General features: G+C 36.9%; 1 protein-coding gene across 1 annotated transcript in view; it reads left to right on the top strand.

Moving 5' to 3' along the window:
- The window catches only part of CNTRL (centriolin), an 81392-nt gene that overhangs the window by 8797 nt on the left and 57454 nt on the right, over positions 1-15141 (top strand). Inside the window, 5 exon segments of the mRNA XM_070459180.1 lie at positions 4268-4398; positions 5761-5902; positions 7801-7987; positions 10871-11064; positions 14123-14179. Coding sequence (XP_070315281.1) covers positions 4268-4398; positions 5761-5902; positions 7801-7987; positions 10871-11064; positions 14123-14179 — 711 coding nt within the window.

The following is a 15141-nucleotide window of genomic DNA, read 5'->3' as shown; positions in this document are numbered from 1 at the left end:
ATTCTACATGTTGTTGATTTTCTCTAGAAAGGGTCAGCGAACTACAGTCTAAACGCCAAATTAGGCCTACTGTTTGTTTTTGTTAATAAAGCTTTTTTGGAGCACAGCTACACTCATTTATTTCCATATTGCCTGTGGCTGTTTTTGTGTTACAATATGAGAAGTAAGTGATTGTCAAAAAGACTATATATGCCTCACAAAGCCAAAAAATATTTACTATCTAGCCTTTTGCAGAAAAAGGTTACTGATCCCTGCTCTAGACAGTTTACTACTTTATTCTATTCATAAACTATACACCATGAGTACATTGAAATTTGATTTTTATTTTTTTAATAAAAATAATTTCTTCTTATTGTTTATTATTATTTTTTTATTATTTGCAACTTAATATTTTTGGTTGGAATAAATAGAAACTTAGATGCCTCCTACTTCAGTCACAAAAATTAATTCCAGAAGATTGACAGTCTTAATGAAAACAAAACAAAAATCAACCAACAAAAGTGCTATAAAAGTGTTAGGAAAGCATATAGTTTTAAATCTTAGAGTTGGGAAGGCCCTTCTAATCGAATACCGACCCTAATACCACAAAGAAAAATATTGACAGATTTAGCTTACATAAAGATTAAAAAGTGGTGTTTAATGAATTATTATCTTTTAAAAAGTTAAAGAAAAACAACAAGCTGGCAAATAGTGTTTCTAGCATGTGTAACAATATCCGCATAATATAAAGAGCCCCTGTGATACACTAGAAAGAGACAACTAAATGGTAAATGTGCAGAGGATAAGTCTGTTCACAGAAGTATTACAAATGGCTGTTAACATGAAAATATATTCAGTTTCATTAATGTCAAAGAGATGAGAAATAGAACAATGGTTTGATGCCATTTTCCATCTTGTATATCTAATGGACAAGAATTAAAAAGATTATTTCAGCATTCAGAAAGATGTGAGAAATGGATCCTCTCATTTGGTCTTAGTGGATGTATAGATGGGTATAGCATTTTAGGAAAACAGTTTGATAGTATTTATCGCAATTTCAAATGTATTTATTTGATCCAGCAATTAAGTTTATACTTACTGAGTTTATACTCACCAACACAGCAGTTCTACTCCTTGATGTCTATTAATATTTGCACATGTATCCAAAAGTATCTGAAGAGTAGTGTTTATTAGGCATTATTTAAAATAGAAAAATTGTCAATAACCAGTTGTCTGTCAACAGGGAATTGCTTAAAAATTATGGTGCAGTATACCATGAAATGGGCTTCCCTGGTGGCTCAGTGGTTAAGAATCTGCCTGTAATGCAGGAGTTGCAGGAGACATAGGTTTAATCCCTGGTCGGGAAAATTCCCTGAAGGAGGGCATGGCAACCCACTCCAGTATTCCTGCCTGGAGAATCCCATGGACAGAGGAGCCTGGTAGGCTACAGTCCATGGGGTCACAAAGAGTTGGACACAACTGAAGTGACTTAGCATGCACGCATACCATGAAATACTATCAAGTTTCTTGAAAAACAAGAACAAGAACAAAAACTCCCAGAACTCTATGTATTAATGTGGGAAAATGTTCCAGTATATTTAATGGAAAAAACAAACTCTAAAATATTTTTAGTAAGGTCTCAAAATACTTTTTTAATTCATTAAAAATATTTTATTAATGAATAGAAAGGTCTGGGTGTATATACACTGGTCTGTTAACAAGGGTTACCTTTGAGCAGTGAGATTTTTTGGTGGAGGAACTGAACTGGAGACCTGATGAAGAGAGCTTTTTATGTTTTGTTTGAAATTTTTATTGGACTATATTTATGTCTTATGTAATTAAATAGGAAAAAAGGAGACACCCTGGAGTTTAGAGATTGTAAAAATGAAATATCAAGTTAATAAATCCTTACTGTGTGGTTTCTATATGCCAGGTATTAGATTAGGCTGTGGGAATAAATATAGCAGTGAATAAGCTTAGTTTCTGATTTGGGGAACTTAGAAGTTAGTGTGAAGAATGCCTGGAATTAGGAGAAACATTGAGGGGGAATCAAAGAAAGTGAGTGGGTCTGGGAGAGACAGACCCAGTGAAAAAGTCTGAAGGGGCTGTTGGAATAGAAGATCCAAGAATGTGATGATTGGAGACCAAAGGAGGAAGAACTTCAGGAGAAAAAGATGTGCTGTAAAATGTCACAGCATCATCCAACAGCATGAAAACTTGGAAGAAGTTGTTTGATTTGGCAGTTTAAAAAGCCCTCTCTTCATTCTTGAAGCCCACCAGCTTCATTCTTTTAGGGTCTTTGCTGTTTGTTTGTTTGTTTTTCTGCCTGGTATTCTCTGTCTCCAGATATTCACACAGCCAGCTTATTATAAGAGTCTCACCTCCTCTCTGTGAGGTCTCCTCACAGTTGCAGTTAGCCACCTTCTCCTCAGTCACTCCCTCTCATTCTTCCCCTCAACAGATACTGATGTGGCAGCCGCTACGCGCCAAGCACCAGTGCTAAGTAGTGAACACAGCAGACAGAACCTGCCCCCTTGGTGCTTTTATTCTGTCACATCACGTTATCTTCTTGTTAGTATGCCTCAGTGCCTGAAAACTTTATTTTCTCTATTTGTTTATTGGCTTTCCCTGTGAGTGAAATCAAGAACCTTGTTTTCCTTATTCATCACCGTTTTTTCCATATTTGCAGTACCTAGAACAGCTCCTGGCACATAATCCTTGTTTGATTAGTATTTGTTGGAATGGGTGAATGAATGGTGATCTTGGAGACAACTTTTTGAATACATAGTAGGGATGGAAGATGTATTGCCTTACCAGTGACTAACACTGAATGGGAGGCTGCAGAGTGAGCAGATGTACACAGTTTTTATGAGAACATGGTGGCAAATAAGGGTGGTAACGTGAAAGCTGGGTAGGAAACAGGTTCTGTGCGAGGTGATTTGTATCACATAAAGGAGACTGAGCTTGTTTTCAATGGAAACAATGGAAACAGTGACAGACTATTTTCTTGGGCTCCAAAATCACTGCAGATGGTGACTGCAGCCATGAAATTAAAAGACGCTTGCTCCTTGGAAGAAAAGCTATGACCAGCATAGACAGCATGTTAAAAAGCAGAGACATTACCTTGTCAACAAAGGTCTGTCTAGTCAAAGCTATGGTTTTTCCAGTAGTCATGTATGGTTGTGAGGGTTGGACTATAAAGAAAGCTGAGCGCCAAAGAATTGCTGCTTTTGAACTGTGGTGTTGGAGAAGACTCTTGAGAGTCCCCTGGACTGCAAGGAAATCCAACCAGTCCATCCTAAAGGAGATCAGTCCTGGGTGTTCATTGGAAGGACTGATGCTGAAGCTGAAACTCCAATACTTTGGCCACCTGATGTGAAGAACTGAGTCACTAGAAAAGACCCTGATGCTGGGAAAGATTGAGGACAGGAGGGCAAGGGGACGACAGAGGATGAAATGGTTGGATGGCATCACCGACTTGATGGACATGAGTTTGAGCAATCTCCGGGAGTTGGTGATGGACAGGAAAGCCTGGCGTGCTGCAGTCCATGGGGTTGCAAAGAGCTGGACACAACTGAGCAACTGAACTGAACTGAGTGTGTTGAACGTAGATTGCAGTGACAGGGGAATTGTCTGGTGCACTGGTATGTTGCCATTGCCTGGTGCCACATCTGGCATGTAGCAAGTGTGTAGTGAATATCTGTTGAATAGTGACTGTTTTTATTTTTTGTCTTTTGGCCACGCCACACCTGGCATGTGGGATCTTAGTTCCCCATCCAGGGATCAAACCCATGCCCCTTGCATTGGCAGCTCAGAGTCCTAACCACTGGACCATCAGGGAAATTCCAAATAGTGACTGTTTCTAAACTTGAGGGGAAGACCCAGGAGAGAGAAAGATTGAGGATTCAAGAACACAGGGAGAGGAGACGGGGGACATTATGCCAGAACATGAGTACCTTAGTTGAACTTGGAAGAAAGGAAGGGAGAAAGAGAGAGGCGTAGAAAAGTGGAGAAGGAGGAAAGGACCATGGAGAAATTTCTCACTGAATTGTCGTCAGTTTCTTAGTATGTCGAAGTGTCATCTTCTGCAGGGCAAGAAAAGTTTGGCAGCTTGAGGAGCGTGGCCCCTCCTGACCAAAGAGAGCCGCACCAGGGTACTGCCCAGGGGAGCAGTAACGGCCTAGTCTCCGGTGACTGATCAGAACAGCCCCTGATGCATATGCTTCTATGTCGAGCTCATGTCGAGGCGTCTGTTGTATAAAGCATTTATTCATTTGTTTCCAATTAGTATATCGAAAATTTGGAAAAATGTACTAAGCTTGAAATACTGAATCTCAGCCATAACCTAATAGGGAAGATTGAGAAGGTGGACAAGCTGTTAAAATTACGTGAACTCAACCTATCATATAATAAAATCTGGTAAGTAAATACTTCTTTGAGTAGCACTGCAGGCTTGTCATCTTTGTTAACGAGGTAGATTCATACTGTCCATGTTACTGAAAGAATCCTTTGAAAGAGCAAACACTTTGGTTATTCATTTGTAGTCTAGCCCTTCACATAGGTAACTGTCATATTTTGGCATTACTAAAGTACAGAATAATACCTAGCATTATCAAAGAAGGAGATACATTTTTTGAGTACCAAATTTTATCTTAGTTCCATTTTGACAGGAAGTTTTCCCAGCTATAGTCTGTGATTAACTGTTTTATTCATTAAGAAAGTTGGCATGAAGCAGAATGTTTTAACCCTGTTGTTTTGATCCTAAAGATGTATCAACTTGTTTTGAGCCTATTATTTTATCCTGATGTTCTTTGCTTATTTCTGTAATAAATAGGCCCTCAATCTTGTTTCTACTTCATAATGTATATTACTCTGAAAAATAAACATAATAAGACTGACAGTGGCAAAAATGCACATAGAAAACTTGTTATAGGCAAAATGATACAATTTTCAAATGTTGAAAGTCTTTATGTCTGTATACTTTCCCTCCACATAAGACTTGGTATATAGAATGGCCAAAGAACAAAACAACCAACTGTAGCCGAAGCTCTAATATGGAAAAAATGAAATGTGGGGGAAGTGATTGATGAATTAAATCCTTAATGTAAAGTTTGTATAAAAAAAAATTGATCCTGATGAAAATAATTTCAACAAAATAAAACTGAGAGTAAAAGGCATGGAAATATTTGCCCAGTATAGAGAATTGACCAAGGAATTGAATTGGAATCAACTTGGAAAAATATTTCAACAATGAAAATTCACCAATGCAGGTGATAAATGCCTTATTAAATACTGATTAAAACATTTGTGTTCATAAATACAGCATCATTCTGGGGTTCCACCTGCTCAGAATGGCAGCCGCACCCTGCTGGCATAGCTGGTCTTCCGGTGATGACTTAAGGTGGTGATTAAGGGCCTTCCCCTGTGCAGGGCGGTGGAACAGGACAGTGTGTGCTGCTGGCCTTCCCAGCTCGCCCCTCGCTGTCCCCTGGAGTCTCCACAGTGGTTAGTGAGACTGGCCCAGGCAGCCTCTTCTTTTCTGTGTTGTGGGATCCTGAAGTCTGATAGTAAGACAGATGGGATTCCTGGGCAGGGACAGTAAGGAAGAGTTTACTGGAGCTGTTCTGGTAAATTTTTTTTTAGCCACTTTTTAAATTCTCATTTGTAAATTATAGTTATGAAAAGCAGCTCTACATAAAACCAAGCCTATTATTTTTAAAATACAGTGAAGGGACACTATCATTGTACTTCCTCAGTTTGATTTTACCCTTTGGTTTCTAGCAAAATTGAAGGCATAGAAAATATGCACAATCTACAAAAGCTGAACCTTGCAGGAAATGAAATTGAACATATTCCAGTGTGGTTAGGGAAGAAGTTAAAATGTTTGCAAGTCCTCAATCTGAAAGCCAACAAGATATCATCGGTAAGTTATTCAAAGTAGCAAGAATATTTAAATTTTTTGGACTTGTTGAGGTAAAAATATTAAAATCTAAGGTGTTTTTTTTTTTTTTTTTTTTTGATGGGACTTCTAATGTCCTTGGTCCTTTGACCAAACATCAAATTCAAACATAACTTAGTATTCTCTATGGGAATTAAATATACACAGACCTGGTTTTGCATGACTACATGGTAACAGAGTTGATCTCTTAGCATTTTCCCATCTTTCATTTCATTTGAGCCTCTGAGTACTCTTTTTGAGGAGACAGTGCAGGGGTTATTTTTATAATTCCGTGAATTAGGTACCATTTTATTATTTCCATTTTTAAGTAAAGTCTTGGAGAGGCTAACTCTCTTACCCAAAGTCATTCAGCTTGTGCCAGAATCCATGTCATGGCATGCCTGGAGCAGAGTTCTCTTGTTTTGTTTTTTTTTACAAATTTATGAATTAATCTGAATTAATCTTGATTATAGTATTAAGTGTTACAGGAAGTGTTAATCACTAGCTTTTTGTAGCAAAGCAACTTTATCATGGTTCACATAAGCTGATAGTGACATGTATTTTTCTCTGTCACAAAATATATGAGTATATTTTTTTATTTTTTTGTAACATTTATACAGTTAGATATTCCATAAGCATTGCAAAGCAAAAACATTAATTTATTTAAGTCTGTATTAAAATTGAAACAATCCTCCTATAATTTAAAGAACCTAAGTCTTAGAATAGAAAATTAAAGAGGTGACTTCCAGTATGGGTCTAGATTTGCCTTCTGTAATCTTTGGATAAATTTCATCTGTCTAAAACTCACTGTTTAAATTGGAAAAAAATAGTTTCTCTCCTGACTTCTTTATGGAAGTGGTATAGGGCTCAGGTGAAATGATAAAATGTAAAAATAAAAACCTTAAGGAATATAGCCTTAGAGTTATTTAGTGTTTTAAACTTTTACCAGTATAAGGTAGTAATAATAAGTAACTTTTGTTTAATGCTGTGCAGTGTCTATACTCTCCTGTTTCATCTTTATAAAGATCTGATAAGGTGACTCAGAGCCGAGCCCCACGCCATGTTACACAGCGTCACCTCGGAGATCTTGGAGCTTAGTGGGTGTTTGGAGGAGGTAGCTATGAATTCATCTAATATTGCCACACATGTTCCTAAAGTAGTTGATCCATAGATGTACTGATAACAGGAAAATCATTCAATAAATATTTATTATTATTTATAATTTTGTAACACTTTCTCATCTCAGTTCATATTTGACATTGGCTTCAACAAGAGTGCACATCCACTTGAAAGAGATTTATTTGTATTAGCTATTAGTAGTAGTATTTCTCAACATTTTAAAATCCCTTTTTGGATAAATGTAAAAATCTCACTTCATAACTGTGAATGTTTCTACATATCCTTATTTCTTTTAATTATCAACTATAACAGTTATCAGAAGATTTACAAAACTTCTTTTTTATAGGCATTTATATTTTTGATTTGTTCATTCAGTGTAATGAAAAGATAATAGTATTAGAGTTACCCAGTCTTGAATTCAAATGCTATTTCATTCGAATATAATCTCTGAGCTTTGAGCAAGTCACCTAAATTCTTTGAAACTCAGTTTCATGATCTATAAAATTCAGATGATATGTCATAGGTTTCTGTGAGGAATCACAGATGAAATGGTGTGTGGAAAATGCCCAGTATTGCTCTTGATGCATTCTAGATCCTCAAATATTCCTTTCTGTTCCTCCCTTCAAACTACTGTTGGATAATGCGTTTTATGAATAGATTCCTTGTTATGATAATAGCAATTTCCTTGCCTTATTACTTCCCTTAGGTATGTTTATGATGTTTTAATTCAGTTATGCCAATAATAATATTACATATCATTTTAGCTCCAAGATGTAAGCAAATTGAAGCCACTTCAAGATTTGACTTCTCTGATCCTAGCTGAAAATCCGGTTGTGACCCTTCCCCATTACCTTCAGTTCACCGTTTTTCACCTCCGATCGCTGGAAAGTTTGGAGGGTCAGCCAGTAACTGCTCAGGACAGGCAAGAAGCTTTGGAGAGGTTCAGTTTAGGTGAGGTGACATGCTTTAAAAACAGACTTCGGGTGAGAGAGGGATTTATTTTCAGAAATGATCCAGAAAAGGTTTATTTATTATTAACTTTATAATGCTGTTAAAATTTTCATAGAAAATGGCACCATAGATGAATGAACTCCACAAACACTCATCAGGTTTATACTGTGAACCAGTCACTGTATCTGGCACTGAAGATATGGCTAGCAAGATGTAAGGTCCTGGCCTTCACGCAGCTTCTGTTTTAGTAGAGAAGATAAACAAAAAGCAAGTAAGCCCAGATAAAGTAACAGAGGCAAGCCCCTCTTTTGGAAAGTGGTATAAAGGAATGGCTCTGAGGAAACGACACATAAGTTGAAGGCAAAGGCAGGAGAGGATGAGGGAGAGGGGAAAGCTTATACTTTGCAATTAGGAAGATGCTGGAGAGTTAAGAGACAGAAAGAAGAATAATCTGACTGGAGGATAGCTCAAGTTAAAGTTTGGAGAGATAGGTAGGGGTTAGATGACACAGGGCCTTGGGCTTTGGGTTTCTTCAGGTGCAGCAGAACGTCACCGACAACATTTAAGCAGGTGTTATATGTTAAGATTATTTTTGATGCAGGATGGAGAATGACTTAAAGCAGGGCAAAATGGTGATAAGGGGCATGTTAGAAGGATATTGGCTTAGGAATGTTGGTGGCCTGTATTTAGATGATAGATGCGGAATGGACAGATTCACTTTGGAAGTAGAATCAGCAGCACTTTCTAATGGATTGGATAATTCTCAAGCTTCTGGCTTAAGTAAGCGGTTTGCTGGTAATATTGTTTTGAAAATGGGAAAACTTAGAACGCTGAGTTTGAGTGTCTGTGAGGCAGCCAAGAAGAGAATCAGAAATGTGTGTCTGGGGTTCAAAGAGATCTTTCCTAGAGATGTAAATTTGGGAGTCGTCAGCATAAAAATGATAACTTTATTCTACTTGAATCAGCTAGCTCTCTCAGGCAGTTGGCAAGAGCAAAAAGGTGAGCCAGTTAAGAAAACAGAGGCCAGCAAGGTAGGTGAAAACCAGGAAGTAGTGGTTTGCAAAAGTCTGAAGATTTCAGAAGAGGAAGTGGTCAACTATGTTGAATGTCACTGAGACGTGAAGAAGAAAGATGAGCACAGAGAAGCGCTTTCCACTGGCAACATAATGATGAGCCTGACAAGGGCAGTTAAGCAGTGGTTGGAACAAACACTCGATTATAGATTGAAGAATGAATAGGAGGAAGACATTTGGATAAAGATTGGAAATTTCCTCCTACAGTTTCTCTCCCGTAGTACCTAATAAATGAGTTTTTAAAAGTTAAAAAAATTTCACCAATCACTTCCACACCAGGAAATTGTCAGAAGCATCAAAGCTAGTAATCAAAGAAACAGAATATTCAAGAGCGAAGTGGAGAGACAAATCATGGCTTAGCTTCTTTGGTCCTTGAAAGGACAAGGAGATGAGATCAGAGAAGAATAGAGTGTCTCTTGATAAGCAGGGTGGGACACTTTCTCCGTCAGAAGGAAGAGAAGGTGTGTGTAGGTGTTAGTTTTGTTGCTTTGGGGGTAAGAAAATGAGGGGTTTCCACTGGTGGGGTCTGTCTTATCAATAAAGTAAGATCATCAACTGGAAAAAGAAAATAGAAGGAGTATGGGAGTTTTGAAGGGAAGAGGAAGATATGAAATAGCCTAACACAATAGTTATGTAATAGTTACAGGCTATGAACCTGTATGTTCAACCATCTGAAATTGATGTTAGTCCTTGTTTATTGATAAAAACAGCAGTTTCATGTAGTTTGATCCAACACTTGAGAAATGTGGTTAACTTTTATTCGTTGGGATCCCCCCTAACTCAACATTTGTTGCCCAGAAGGTGATGTTTTGGAATAATTAAAAAACAAATGATGCAAAGGGAAGTCATGTTTGGGGAAATGTTTAAAGTACTTATGATTCATTCGCAACTTTGAATGTTAATTAGGAGTTTTTAGTGATGCCCAGTTCTTGGGATCCAGTGGTAACACAGATAGATGCAGTTTCTGCTTTCATGAGACTTTAGTGGGGAAGGCAGACACCAGCTTCCCCTGTGATGAGGGCCACGGCAGAGGTGCAGGGTGGCATCATAGCATTCCTGAGAAGCATCTTATCTGGGGAGGGTAGAGTCAGGGCTGGCTTCTCATAGTGTTTTATTTTAAAACACCAAACCTGGAAGATGCAAAATAGGCCAGTAGGAGATAGAGGAAGACAGTTTGAGGCAGAAGGTGTGAATAAAAGCCTGCTGCTGAGAACAGGCATCAGAAAACTGAAGAAGTGGAATCATTTCAGAAATGTGTGCTTGAAAATGGGACTGGAGAGGGGATTTGGGACCAAATCATGAAAAGCCTTGTCAGTTCTTGATGTAAACCTTTTGGATCCTATCCTAAGCATCCTAGGAAGCCTTAGAAGGATTCTTAAGATGTCTTCCCTGGTAACTCAGCTGGTAAAGAATCTGCCTGCCATGCAGGATAACACGGTATTTTATTTTGTAAACATGCCTGCAGCATCCTTTAAAGTATAATCACTAATACCAAATAAAATTTTGCATGTTTTTTTCTAAGAGACCTGGAAAAAGCCACCTCATTTATCAACACACTAATTGAATTAAATGCTTGGAATTAAAATGTTTTCTTTTAAAATCATTATCCAGATGATTATGCCTTCCTTCCTTTTAGTATAAATCACTTTCTGTCTCAGAATAGTCTTTTTTTCCCTAGACTTATAATTTAAAAAGTAGAATTGTATTTTTACTATTCTAAGACTTCTTTTGCTGTTATTTAAGAAATAGTCCTGCCTTTCTTCAAAGAGAAAATATAATGATTCATAAACTATTCAATTTGTACTGGTAGAAGAGGTAGAAAGACTGGAAAGAGACCTGGAGAAGAAGATGATGGAAACTGAAGAGCTTAAAAGCAAACAAGCACGGTTCCTTGAGGAAATGAAAAATCAAGATAAATTGAACAAATCATTAAAAGAGGAGGCTGTGCTACAAAAAAAGAGCTGTGAGGAGCTCGAGAGTAACCTTAACACGAAAAATGAACTGGTAAGTCCATATTTTACATTGCCTTGACTGTATTCTCTTGAAATAGAAAATTCTCTGTTCTTAGGTCTGAAAACACAACTTCCTGACCATAGAATGGGGAAGATGTGGTTTAACAGAAATAATGTGCTACAGTTTTGACGTGTTGTAGTTGACTGCGCACTGTATGGTATGGCTGCCCAAAAGATGCATACTGTCTTGGACTGTGACTGAAGCCTTCAGTCAAAGGGCTGTTTCATGGGAGAGGGACTGGAGTTATTGATGAAGCTCCCAAGAGATAAAATTAAATGGCAAATAGTATTATAGGGAAGCAGTTTTTCATTTTGTAATGAAGAGGAAATCTAATAGCTGTCTTGAGATAAAATATGATAACTCTGGATTGTGTTTGCTATCACTGAAGCAAGCATGTACTTAGGAAAAAGATTTTAAAAAAAGTCAGGGAGATGAACTAAATCACCTTAGAAGACTTTTTCTAACTAGAGAATCTGATCCTGTAAAATTATTAGGCTACTTTCCTTGAAGGAAAAAAATAGCTCTTGGTACTCTTTTTTTTAATCATTTGACAGTTCTTTCTCTGATCTAAGCATAACTTTAGAGAACTGTGTTTCTCATATAATTAATAGAATCCCTTTTTTTTTTTTTTTTGCTTCCCTCTTTCAAAATTGGCATTCTGGCTTAATTACTTGATTTGTTGACAAGAATTCTGCCTAAACACTTACATTTTTAAACAAGGGGGGAAAAACCATTCCCTTCTCTGTGTGAAGAGAGAAATTTTTGCTTGAAGTCTACATACCTCTTTCCTGAGCACTTCTTTATCAGTGGGGGACATGGTAAAAATCAGGATGGCTTTCCCAGCTCTGCTAACCAAATATTCATAACATTTGTAGCTTTCTTCACATGCCTTTTATTTGAAGGTAGTTTTCAAATATGCCTACCGTATTCTGAAGGCATATTATATATGATGTAAATAATTCAGTGATTATCAATAGTCTTATACATATATCTGTTGTACACCTTTCCATAGTAGAATGAATTGATGAGTAATTAAATCATTGGAGACATATTACAGTCAGTTTTATTTTAGCAGTGAACTCTTTATGCCATCACCTAATGTTTGTATTTAAACAATACTTAAAAACAGTACTTACTGTGGTAAGTTCTTGGTATCACATGACATTTGTGAACATTTAATAAATTTTCCTGAGTTATTGATCTTTTTTGGTAGTATAAAATTCACTTTTATTACTAAGATAAAGGAAGATTATAATTTCCATATGCTGAGATTTTTCATGCATGTTAGTCAACCTGTTGAAACCTTGGCAAAGTATTGTATTTATTTATTATTTATTTTTAATTGAAGGATAATTGCTTTACATATCGTGTTGGTTTCTGCCAAGCATCAACATGAATCAGCCATGGGTTTACCCGAATCTCCTCCCATTTGTATTTTATATTTGTGTGCTATCCCAAAATTATAAGTTCTTACAGTTACCTAGTTTTCTCTTTTGTTTGTTTGTAATGTTGATATGTTTGTGCTGTAAATAAATGTTTTGTAAATCGTCAACAGTTTTTGCTGTTTCTTTTCTGTAACTATTTTTGGTTAGAAGGCAGACTGTGCTGTTCTTTAAGTCTTTATGTTATTTTTATCATTAACTATTTAAAACACATTATATACAATGTTAATATGTTTATTATAATGAATAGACAACACAAATGTATACAGTGGAAAATGAAGATTTCATTCTTTCCCTATCCTATTCTTTGGAGGTTAATATGTATCCATTTTGTTTTCTATGCTTATGCAATATATATTAATTACACATGTAATTGAATATATATATGCCTATATATACCTTTGAATGTTTTCTGATTTAAAAAGAATCTTACTGTATATTTTTTAGAATTCTGCCTCTTATTTTTTATAAAATAGTATATAATTGGACAGCTCTCCAAGTTAAAAACTGCATATACATGTGTATGTGTGCACACATATAGACACACACACATAAGTTCTTTTTCTTTTCAAATTTTGTATTGTGTTCTGTTATATGGATTTTCCATAATTTATTCAATCTACTGAATATTTAGGTTGCTGCCACTTTTTTGTTATTAGGAACAGAACTGTAGAGAAAATCTTTTTTTAAAAAAATCTTTATGCCTTATACATTCATACTAGTAATTCCTTAGCATAATCACTGTAAGTTTAAAATTTTTTAATTTTGATAAATATTAATGCACCCCTCAAAATGCTTATAATTGTTTCACACTTCTATAGGATTGGGTGAAGGAACCCAGTCCTTCAGTTGATATTATTTTGAACTTGTAAATAGGGTAGAAAAAAAATGGAATCTCACTGCTTCAATTTCACAATTTTTTTTAGTTATTGAAGTACTGCATATATGTTTATTAATTATTTTGTATTTCTTCTTTAAATTCATGTTGTTTTACTTGTTATTTTATGATTCCAAAGAACTGTTCTGTGTTTTAAAAGAAGAATTCTGTGTCTTATTTTAGGAACCTACATTTGAAAAACATTTTCCATTATCTTATGCAGAATGTCTGGTGGTAATATCATCTATAGTTGTAGAATATTCTAGTTTCATAAAGTAATTCCTCATGTAGTATGCAGATTAACTTCTAAATGAAATCTCATAACATTGAAGGAAACTTTTGGTAGTCACTTAACCTGTAATGGTCCTTCTTTCCTGCCACCAGCAAATAATTAACGTCAGTGTGAATGCTTCTGACTGTCGTTTCCAGGTTATTCAGCTCTTGTTCTTGCTTCCTCAGTTTTAAAATGAGGGCTGTTTACCTGCCCTGTGACTGAGTGAGGTCATCAATCTGAAAATGATTTAAAATGAACTAAACTCAGTAATATGATAGCAAATTTGAAACTCATAGGTAGGATGATGATAAAATGCATCTATATAAAAATAATGCAGGTGTTAATGAACATGTCTTCCTAAGGTAAGTTGTCAGTAAAGAGCACCTTTCGTTGTCATAGCCTCGCTCTCTGGATTCCTCCAGGTGATGCTGTCTGTTTGCTTCTTTCTCCTTTTAGCCCTTGTCTTGGTTTCTTGCAGACCCTTGTCTGCCGATTCTTTATTCTTCCTTAAAGGTAGTTTGTTCAGGGCTGAATTGTACACTCTTTTTCATGGTTTGCATGATAGCTTGTGTTAATATACTTACGGGCATTTTAAGTTTTGAAACTAGCTTGCCTTTTGAGAAATGTGCTTGTGTGTGTATGTATTTTTTTTTTCAATGTGTACATAGGAGAGTGAGTATGAATGTGGGGAAAAGAATTTGTGTTATTTTTCCTACTGGTAAATATGTTAACTTCAAACTTCAGTCAACTCTTGATTATCCACAACTAACACTGTGACTAGCCTACTTTCCAGGGCCTTAGACTCCCAGTTTGTTCTCACTTATGCATTTCTTCAGTGGACATTTATTGAGTGCTTACTGTATGCTAAGCCTACTGCTGTAAAAGGCACAAAGCACAGAGTATTTATTGGTAACGTTGACCCTTGAACAATGTGGGGGTTAACATGTGTAACTTTTAGTTGACCCTCAGTATCCTTAGCTTCTTGGCATCCGAGGGTTCAACCAACCACTGTCTAGCACTACAGTAAATTCCATTCGAAAATACCTGCTCAGTCAGACCTGCGCTGTTCAAAGGTCAGGCTGTTTACCTGCAGAGGCCGATTCGCGTCTCCTGCCTGGCTCCATCGCCTTTATTCCCCACTGCCGCCGAAGAAGGAGGTGGCAGCCACTCCAGTGTTCCTGCCTGGGAAATCCCGTGGACAGAGGGGCCTAGTGGGCTGCAGTCCACGGGGTCGCAACGAGTCAGAAACGACTGGGCAACTGAGCACACACACTGCCGCTGACCTTTGAGGAGAAGAGCCCAAGAGTCGTCGACACTGTCGGTTGTGAGTCGCTTTCTTGAGACTCAGGGACTTGTGAGCATTAGTGAAAGCATCTGTGTGGGTAATGCGCTTCACACCCCACAGCAGGTCATGGAAGGCAGTGTAGTATAAGTGTTAGATTTGAAATCAGGAAGCTTGGAATTGAGCTCTGCCT

The sequence above is a fragment of the Odocoileus virginianus genome, chromosome 31 (assembly GCF_023699985.2).
Source record: "Odocoileus virginianus isolate 20LAN1187 ecotype Illinois chromosome 31, Ovbor_1.2, whole genome shotgun sequence".
Taxonomy (NCBI): Eukaryota; Metazoa; Chordata; class Mammalia; order Artiodactyla; family Cervidae; genus Odocoileus; species Odocoileus virginianus.
The sequence above is the reverse complement of the archived record's forward strand: the minus strand, read 5'-3'. Positions and strand labels throughout refer to the sequence as shown.